The following is a 10,516-nucleotide window of genomic DNA, read 5'->3' on the forward strand; positions in this document are numbered from 1 at the left end:
GTGGAAGTTGAAGTCATTGGCATATTTATATTATTATTAAGTAACAATTATTATTTGGATCTTGAGGAGACTTTTGTTGTTCCGTCTTTCAGAGAAACTTGATTTCTATTTCTATTTTGGACAAATTTGGTTATTCTTGTTCATTTGGGAATGAATGTTTTTCTCTTTACAAAGATTCTATTTTATTAAGTTTTGGTACTTTATCAAGATACGATAATCTTTAGATGTTAAACACAATCGCTTTGTACAATGAAAATTTCCAAGTCAACTTATGTGGTATAAAACAACAATTAATTGAAGAAAATTCTGCTAGGTTATGACACAAAAGATTGGGTCACATATCTAAACAAAGGATAAAATGATCGTATTAGATAAAATCCTTGATATTTAGGACTTAACACAACTTTTGTGTTGAATGTATCAAGGGTAAACATACAAAACAAAGATAATTAGATGCATCTAAAACTACAGATGTTTTAGAATTGATACATATAGATATCTGTGGACCTTTCCATACGGTATCTTGGAATGGTCAACGATATTTTATATCATTCGTAGACTATTATTATAGACATGGTTATAAATATCTAATTCACGAGAAGTCACAAGCGCTAAACGTGCTCAAATCCTTTGAAGCGGAAGTTGAAAATAAACTAAGCAAAAGAATTAAAGCTGTCAAATCCGACCATGGTGGAGAATACTATGACCGATATGACGGATTTTGGGAACAACGTCAAGAACCTTTCGCTAAGTACATAGAGGATTGTAGTATTGTTCCTCAGTACACTATGTCGAGTACTCTTAGCATGAACGGTGTATCTGAACGACGAAACCAAACACTCAAAGATATGGTAAGAAATATGTTAAGTCATACTACATTACCGAAACTCTCTGGGGAGAAGTGTTAAAGACAACAGTTTATAGTCTCAATAGAGTACCAACAAAAATAGCTAAGCGAACTCCTTACGAGCTTTGGATAAGGAAGAAACCAATCTTAAAGTATTTAAGGGTTTCAGGTTGTCCAACAAAGGCTAAACAATATATCCCACATGAGGCTAAGAATTTAAGGGGGTATAAGTTTTATAATTCAAAGAACCGGACTATGTTCAAAACGGGAATAACTCATTTCTTTGAGGATATTGAATTTGAGGGGAAGATAAAGTCAGAGAAGTTGTCTTTAAAGAAGTATTTGTTCCTCTTTCGAGTATGGTTGACTTTGATATAACTAGGGGTGTCAAAAATACCCGAGACCCGTTACCCGACTCGAGTCCGCCCGTAAAATTTACGGGCTTGGGCCTAAGAAATTGAAGCCTGGTCGTCCATCGGGCCGGGCCGAGCCGGCCCGAAAAATGCGGGCCAAAATGCAGGCTCGGACCAGGCTAGCCCGGCCTGGCCCGTCGACCCGGAAAAATAAATATATTATATATTATATAATATAAATTTATATACATATATATAGATATATATACATGCATGCATAAATATATACATATTAATTCACTAATATTAAAATAAATTTTATTATTATATAAAAATTAAATAATCTGAGTTTTAATTTTTTTAAATTCACATATATATTAATAAATGTTTTCATCAAAACTTTATTTTTTATTATCTTTAGTATATATTAATTTTTTTTCTATTTTGATAATTTTTATTTTTATTTTGTTATTATTTTTTAAAAAAAAAAAAACTCGAAGCCCGACCCGAACCCGGGAAAAGCCCATTAGGCCGGGCCTCGAGCCCAAGATTTTAAGCCCGTGTGTGTTTCGGGTCGGGCCGGCCCGGCCCGTAATTCTTCGGGTTTTTGTCGGGCTCGAGCCGGGCCGGGCCATTTTGACACCCCTAGATATAACACATCAAGATCAACAAGATAACACTCAACTTCAGGAATAACCTCAAGAAGTTAATCCGAAAATTCAACCTCAACAAACTCAAGAAGAAATGTCATTAAGAAGATCCTCTAGCGAAAAAAGAAGTGCGATACCAGACGATTATATCGTGCTTCTTCAAGAACATCAAGAATGCTTAGATTTGATTGATGATGATCCAATCAACTTCAGTTAAGTCTTGCAAAGCTCAGAATTCTCAAAAGTGGATAGATGCCATGAATGATGACTACAAGTCTGTGCAAGACAACAGTGTCTGGAAACTTGTTCCATTACCTGAAGGTGTGAAACTTATTAGTTGTAAATAGATATTTAAAACTAAAAGGGATTCAAAGGATAATGTGAATAAGCATAAAGCTCTTCTTGTAACTAAAGGTTTTACTCAGAAAGAATGAATTGATTACAAAGAGACTTTCTTTCCAGTTTCATCGAAAGACTCTTTTAGAACCATAATGACATTAGTAGCTCATTATGACTTAGAGTTACACCAGATGGATGTAAAGATAACATTTCTCAATGGTGACATTGATGAGACGATATATATATGCAACAACCAGAAAACTTTGTCATTAGAGATGCAAAGAAAATGGTTTGCAAATTAAAGAAATATATTTACGGGCTAAAACAGGCATCCCATCAATGGTATCAAAAATTTCGAAAAGTAGTTTGTTCATTCAGTTTTGAGTCAAACGTTGTTCATGAATGCGTATATCATAGATTCAGTGGGAGTAAATGTATTTTCCTGATTTTGTATGTCAAAGACATACTGTTAACTTCAAACGATATGAGCTTGATGCATGAAACTAAGGCTTTCTTATCAAAAAAATTTGAGATGAAAGATCTTGACAATGCAAACTTTGTATTAGGAATCCAGATACATCGAGATTGTACTCGAGGTATTCTTGGATTATCACAAAGGCATTATATCGAAAAGATATTAGCGAGGTTTGGTATGAACGACTGCAAGATGGGAAATACTCATATTGGTAAAGCTGACAAGTTTATGGTTCACAATGTCCGAAGAATCACTTTGAGCTAAAACAGATGGAAGACATTCCTTATGCTTCGGTATTTCAAAGTCTAATGTACGCTCAAGTGTGTACGCATTCAGATTTAGCGTACGCAGTTGGCATGTTAGGAAGATACCTAAGTAACCCTAGTGTGGACCATTGGAAAGCAACCAAAAAGGTTTTAAAGTATTTACAGAAAATCAAACATCTCATGTTAACTTATAGAAAATCAGATCATTTGAAGATCAAAGGATATTGTTGGAAGCAAAGACAGTCGACGGTCCACTTCAGACTATGTTTTTTGTTAACCGGTGGAGCTGTGTCGTGGAAAAGTGTTAAACAAATACTAACGATAACTTCAACCATGGAAGCAGAGTTTATACCCTATTATGAGGCATTTAACCATGGAGTATGATTGCGGAACTTTGTCACAGGACTGCGAATAATCAATAAAGTTGAAAGACCATTAAGGATATACTGTGATAATAAATCAGTGGTAATGTACTCCAACAACAAAAGAAGCTCGTCTAAGTCAAAGCACATTGACATTAAGTTCCTGGTTATAAAAGAGAGAATACAGAGTACTAACTGTTGGTTGTAATGCTCTAGGATGATCCATGATATGACATTTTGACTTTGTATTGATTCATTGGTTTATGAATGCATTACTTTTCCCATTATATGATTAGCATGTTTGTTATATTTCGGTATTCTTGAATCATTAGAGAATGATTCTAAACTCCCTATCGGTTATCATTGTGGGAACAATGATGAATTAAGACTAGCATGAGGTGTGATCGATGCATTGGATGCATATTACAATCATGGGTACTCGTTGCGTACGAGTGACTAGATGACCCGCATGAGATTGCCACATGGATAGAGTCATGACTTGAATCTCATACAACGGTTCGTTCTTGGATCCTCATATCTGAGATGTCTAGAGTATCTGATATGAGGAGTGGCGTGTCTTGACTGCGTCAAACGTCGTCTTTAACCGGATGATTATAACGGCGTTGATCAGATACGTTCACGAATCATATGGAGATAGTAGGCATGTAATATGGGACTTGTCACCTCCTTAATAGGAAAGATATCGCTGGGCCCTCTCATGGAAGTCGGACTATGAAAAATGCGTGGTCACACTATAGATGAAGTTGCATCTATTTTATTAGTCGATTTGCCAAGATAAGAAAGCGGTTGAACTTGAAGGGTGGATCAAACCATGCTCTTGTTCAACATATGATATCGTGAGACAAAGGATTAGAACTCGAGCTGTAAATGCCTTGGTTAGATCACCTAACTCAATTCTAAGTGAGTTGTCATGGCGTCTTGCTAGAGGCTAACCATGACTTGTGGTTCGGAAAAGGTTTCCGAAGTCACTACCACTTAAAATGGGTCTACAGGGTCACATACTACTAGGGATGGACTTATACATGAAGAATCCGGAGAAAGGAAATGAGATTTGACCGAAACGAACATGAAAAAGAATTTCAGTGTGTTGGTCCGAAGCTGACCAAGTTTGGTCAGCCCCGGACCAAGTCTGGTCAGTCTAGGAGGTCCGGAAGTCAGCTCAAGGTCATCTGTCCAGGTCTCGTCCGGTTGACCAAAAGTTGGTCAGCTCCGGACCAGACGCTGGGTCAGGCGGACCGAGGAGCTGGCACGTTGATAACATGTATTTTGGTGATATTTTGGTATAAGATGTCTAGTGCATTTTACTAGGTTTTGCATATTTATAGGCATTCTAGAGTACATTTGGTCTCGATATTGTTTGGTTGCTTTCTTTGATGTTAAAACATGTATTCATGCATAAAAGAGAGCAAAAGGAGTGGAAAACATGGACTACGGAACATCACAGACGAAACGGGAACATTTGGAGTTGTTCTGGGGAAAAACACGAAGCCTAAAAAGTTAAATCTTTCAAGTCCAATAACTTCCACTCTACAAGTCCAAATTATGTGTTCTCTACCTCATTGGGAAGCTCTCTTCAATATCTACGCATAGACACCAAGATCGCACAAATCCGACATTGGAACAGAAAGTTATGAGCAAATCTGTCAAGTATGTTCGAGTTGAAGAATCGACACGGACCGTGTTGAATTCGACACAGCCGTGTTGTGTCCGTGCTGAAAAAAGTGAAGTTTTGCTCAGAGAATTGACACGGACCGTGTTGTCATTCGACACGGTCGTGTTGATTCAAACTCGTCCGTGTTCAGTCCATGTCTAAAGTGCAGATTTTTAACAGAGAATTGACGCGGACCGTGTTGCATTCGACACGGCCGTGTTGCATTACGGGAAAACTTCCTATTTTGCATCCGCACCTCCGTTTTCAGCAAAGAAAGAAACCGAGCCACCAAGGGAATAAAGAGAGGACGTCTTAGACTTCAGAAATCATCGAGAGATCACAGCAGAAGCCAGAGAGCTCGAGAGAGAATCAAGACGGAGTTTCCCGGGAGCAGAGATTGAAGAATCGTCGTCGAGAGATCGCTGCGAGTCTTCTTTATCTGTTTCTATGTTTTTTCTTATTGATTTGAACTCGTTTGTTGTTATGGGTAGTGAGTAATCGTTTCACTGTAGCTAAGGATTTAAACTTGTAGGAATTTGTTTGGTTTTTATTTTCGAAACTACGTTATCGATACTCGGCGGTTTAATTGAATTGAGTTTATTGCTTTTGATCTTCTTGGCCTGTTGATTGATTGATCTTAGATTCTGATTTACAACGAGAGTTGGAATTAGATTCGGAAAGAATTCATTGAATGAATTGATTAAGACTATTGAAAGATAAGTTGATCGATTTAGAAACTGTGATAGTGATCGTTAATGCATTTGATATTTTAATCTATTAGGTTGAGAGATCGATAGATTAAATTATTGGATAGTGGATTTATGACTTGAGAGAACCAAATCTGATATTAGAACTTGAGATTTTCGATTAGAGTTCGATATTCGTAGATTCTCCATCCTTAGAAACAATCTCTGCGCGTTAAGGTTATCCCGAAGCTACGGTGATTTATCTATCTGATTTTACTTAGTTAGTTTATTGCTTTATTTTCGATATTCACATACTTCATTCCATATTTCCTGATCTAATTCTTGGTTGAGTCTTGTTCCTAGAGTTAACTATTCTCTATGTTCGACCCTAGTACTACAGTTGATCCGTATCCTTGCGGTATTCGCTGTATCTAGGTTTTTATCACTTCAGCACTATGAACACTTTAACTCTCAAAGTTGAAAATCAGAACATGTCCAAACTAGACACAAGATTTTCATGATGCATAGCTACACATGATCTATGTCGTTAGATAAAATGGTGTAACGTGATCTTGTAAGGTTTAGTCGTGCGCTAATGCAACGAAAGCCGCTTTGGTCCTTGCATTACATATTCAATGAACGAGATTGTTAAAGTGTTCATAAAGAATAAACAATTTATGAGCTCACTAAATAAAATTCATATTCAAGATATTCGACCAAGTGAGAGATTGTTAGAAATTCTCTAACAGCTATATTTTGGTTTAATATCATAATCAATATATGGTGTAACTGTTGTTTAATGTGAATAATTGTAGAAGATTATGATCATTAATTACATGTGGTCGAATATGCAAATACAAAAAATATAGAGACAAATAATTATGCAGATACTATGTAGTGTAATTTCATAATTCTTTATGGATGGATTTGAAAATTACACAAACTTATTACTATAAATAGTGGTAGTGGTCTCTAGACTAAATATTTTTTTACGTTCTAAACTAGAAGAACTATACTAACACTCTGTCATTTGTCAACTACTATGACATAGGTGGATTTTTTTATATGAATTTTGTTCTTTCATCGAATATGGCTTTCCACATAATTCTATATGTATCTATGAAATCAAGTATGAAATTCTATTTACTCACTTTGAAATTGAGTGTCACAGAATTATTCTTTGTGAGGTATGCATGATGATTGATCTAAAAAGATTATATATTCTGCATTTTATAATATAGTATTTCTATCATTTTAAGCTTTAAATTCGTACTATATTAGTTTTGATTTAAATCAAAGCACCATGTATTTGTTATATTCGTATTCCTCTGATTCGTCCAATAAAATTTATCTAAAATATATAACTCAATCAATTATGTTTCTATCTTTATATATCGATTTATAATACTATTTTCTTTTTAAAAAACAAGGTCTCAATCACTCTTGGAAATCAACCTGAAAAATACCAGTAATTGTAAATTTGATATTTATACTAACCAGTTCACAAACAAACCAATTTGAAAATTAATTATTTTTTGTGTGTAAAATTGTGTTACCATAACCAAACTTCAAATTGAGGTGTAAAGCATAATTTAATCATATATTTCTAGTTACGACTAGACCAGACAGATATTCTCCCGTTCGTGCTTGATACATATGGTACGATTCTAATATATACTTTGAATAAAATTACGAACATAAATAATACATAAAGGCCCATACGGAGACTATTTTCTAGGTCCAATATCATATAATATAATAATATGTAACAATATTAGAGATTTCGGTCCACGTATGTGTAGAACTTCGCCCGAAAATGGCCCATAAATCCAAATAGACCGAAAGAATTAAATAATTAAATTTTGTGAGACTAATTTGCTGAGCAAAGCATATGTCAGTCTACACCAAATTGTGTTCGTGGGATCGCTTGCCTTTTGGTTTCGAATATATAATGGAATTAAATTTAAAATGAATTTGATTTTAAAATTTACTGTCAAATATTATTTTAATTAAATTATTTGAATGTAATACAGAAATAACTGAAAACCCGAATAAAAGGTAGATTATTTTTAAAATATGTTTTCTATGAAAAATATAATACAAAATTATAACATCGATATAAAGAGAACCATAAATAATCGAATAAAAATGTAATAGTAAGTGAACTAAAGATGTCGGTCGCACTTTTGAAATTCTTATTTTCATTTAAAAAAAATACAAACTTCGTAAGCCAATATATGGATATATGCTTTTACAAACAAACACGGATTAGGCAGGATTCAAATCAAAATTAACGAGTTATAATATTAATTCCAAATAAATTCCGCAATCGCTTTTATTAATCCACCGATTTCTTTGGAGCTCGGCTTTAAAAGCCGGCCGCGTAAATGACTTCACTGGTTACACGGTTTCATTAACAAAAATCAAAGCATTGAAAATAAACCGGAAAAAATAGATAAATAAATAAATAAACAAAAAATAGGAATCGGTGACACCTAAGGAATATAGAGTGAAGTGGCGGAGCAAATTATGCCGTTGGTCTTACCGCAATGGTCGGTCCACTTATTATTATTATTATTATTATTACGCGTCACGTATATGTCTCATGCGAACTCCATCAATTACAGAATTAACATTCTATAATTAGTTATATAAGATTGGCCTTATATCATATGATTAGGTACATAAATGCAAAAAAATTAGCTGTAGCATAGATTGATAAAAATATGGACGAGTGTTACTTTAATTAACGAATAATAAAATAATCAATGGACAGACTAATACTCTAATATTAGCGGACCACGATTTACAAGTTCTGGTTGTTTAACAGACAATTAATTAATTAATTAGCTGATAGTTTATTAATTAATTATAATGATTAAGTGTGATGGTCAACTTGTTAGAAAACCATGTAGAGAGAGAGAGAGAGAGAGTGAGAGTGACAACAAATGTGAACTGCCACTATGAACACCAAACACACCATCTCTTCACTTAGTTCACATGCATTTGCTTAAAAATGTCCAAATTTTTAATAAATTAATTAGTTAATTAATATTTTATACTTCTAAATTAATCTGTATATAACCACGATTTGGTTGATGATTATCGAATTTTTATAACGTAAATGTAAATCACAGCACATGAATTCATTAGTTAAATAACTTAGATTCGATCGAATTAATAACGTATAATATAATATAATCCATCCATTTTTTTTTCAGAAATTAAAGTGGACGGAAAGCAGATGGAGAGTAAGGGGACACGTGTACGGTGCAAAATCACTATGGTGTGTGGTGAAAAAAGGGGTGCACACTTCGTTTAGTTTTATTGGGCTCGACTGTTTTTATATGGATTCGATTTTTTATGGTTAAAAATGTTCATTATTATTACATTATTGATTTAGATTTATATTTTTAAATATTATATATATATATATATATATATTCGATGTTTATGTCAAATTTGGTTTATATATCATTGGCCATATATGGATCAAATCAAACCAACGAAATTATTCTTCAATTAGTATGATTTTATCTATTATATAATCTCGACACTTGATATGATAAGGTGTCATGTGGCGGCGGGGGCATTTTCTTTTATTAAATAAGATAATCAATAAATGACACGTGTCATTTGTAATCGCTCGTGTTGCGTTTTGGTCGCACATTCTTATCCACTCCATGACCTCATCTCAATCGCTCTCCCCGTTTTGTCCCGAACCGAAAACCATAACCTTCACAACGGTCCACCGATTTTCATTTTTTTTTTCAATTTTTTGTAACACGAATTGCTCGTGTCTACTGCAAATATGCGGATACGAAAAAAATAATATAAAATATATAAAAGATTAAATAAGGTTATATCTTCATTTAAGAGATCAAATACAAAGATATTGTGTGATGATTCTCTGCATTCTTCCATAGATCTTCAAACTATAAGAGACTTTAATTAAATTAGATAAATTTTGACCATTTTTTAACAAAAATTTATATAATTATCATCGACTAAGGTAACTTGTGATAACATGAATTCGATCGTATTAAGTTTTAAGGTTCTTTGTATGTGAGCTTATTTTATTAAATTAAAATTTAAAACAAAAACAGTATAGCTTTTGTTTGTGTTTTCCTCATTGGAGTTGGAGTTGCTTACACATCATGATAAAAACCAAATGGCTTTCAGTGTTGTCATCGCCAATCAATTCCTCACGCGCTTATCCGCGCGTGTTTCTCATGCACGTTGGACCGTCGTTTTTCTGTGTTACGGTTTTGTGATTTTGCTATTGGATTTGGAAGCTTAATCTATGAACCGAGATGACGAATTCAATTGAATTCCAAACTAATCGATGCAATTTTTTTTTTATGTACAAAAAAGAATATCTTATGACGACAATAACCCAAAATAACAAAAATGAAACCAAACGAAATCAATCTGAAATCTAAAAATCTAAACAAAAAAAAAACGAAAACCCTTTTTCGATATCTCCATGATGAATCGTGTGGCTTCAGAGTTGGAAAACCAGGCGAGGCTTCTTCGCCGGCATCGGGCTGATGACCTCGTCCACGTCGCCGGAGACGAAGAAATCCTCGGCGGCGAACTCCGGCATCGCCGGAAAGTTCAGGTCAAACTCACGGTGGCTCTGTTGGCTGACGTGGCTACTCGACCCAACACCCTCCGATGACGTCACAACGCTCTGGTTCCCAACCGCCGCAACGCTAACGCTGTTTCCGCCGTCGTAGTGGCAGCGGTTGTTGCCGCCCAGTGCTTGACCTGTGGGGAACGACTTGTTGCAGATCGAGCAGACGTGGGGCTTCCCGCCACGGCTTACACCGCCGCCGCCGCCGCTCGCCGTGGCGGGGGGGGGGG

General features: G+C 34.9%; 1 protein-coding gene across 1 annotated transcript in view; it reads right to left on the reverse strand.

Annotated features, from left to right (window-relative positions):
• Positions 1-9,971: 9,971 nt before the first annotated feature.
• Positions 9,972-10,516, reverse strand: part of LOC104825770 (zinc finger protein ZAT10-like) — a 1,183-nt gene continuing 638 nt past the window's right edge. Inside the window, exon 2 of the mRNA XM_010558138.2 lies at positions 9,972-10,482. Coding sequence (XP_010556440.1) covers positions 10,155-10,482 — 328 coding nt within the window. The 3' untranslated portion in view covers positions 9,972-10,154. The remainder of the gene's footprint in view (positions 10,483-10,516) is intronic.

This window comes from Tarenaya hassleriana, unplaced genomic scaffold, assembly GCF_000463585.1.
Source record: "Tarenaya hassleriana unplaced genomic scaffold, ASM46358v1 Cleome49, whole genome shotgun sequence".
Taxonomy (NCBI): domain Eukaryota; kingdom Viridiplantae; phylum Streptophyta; class Magnoliopsida; order Brassicales; family Cleomaceae; genus Tarenaya; species Tarenaya hassleriana.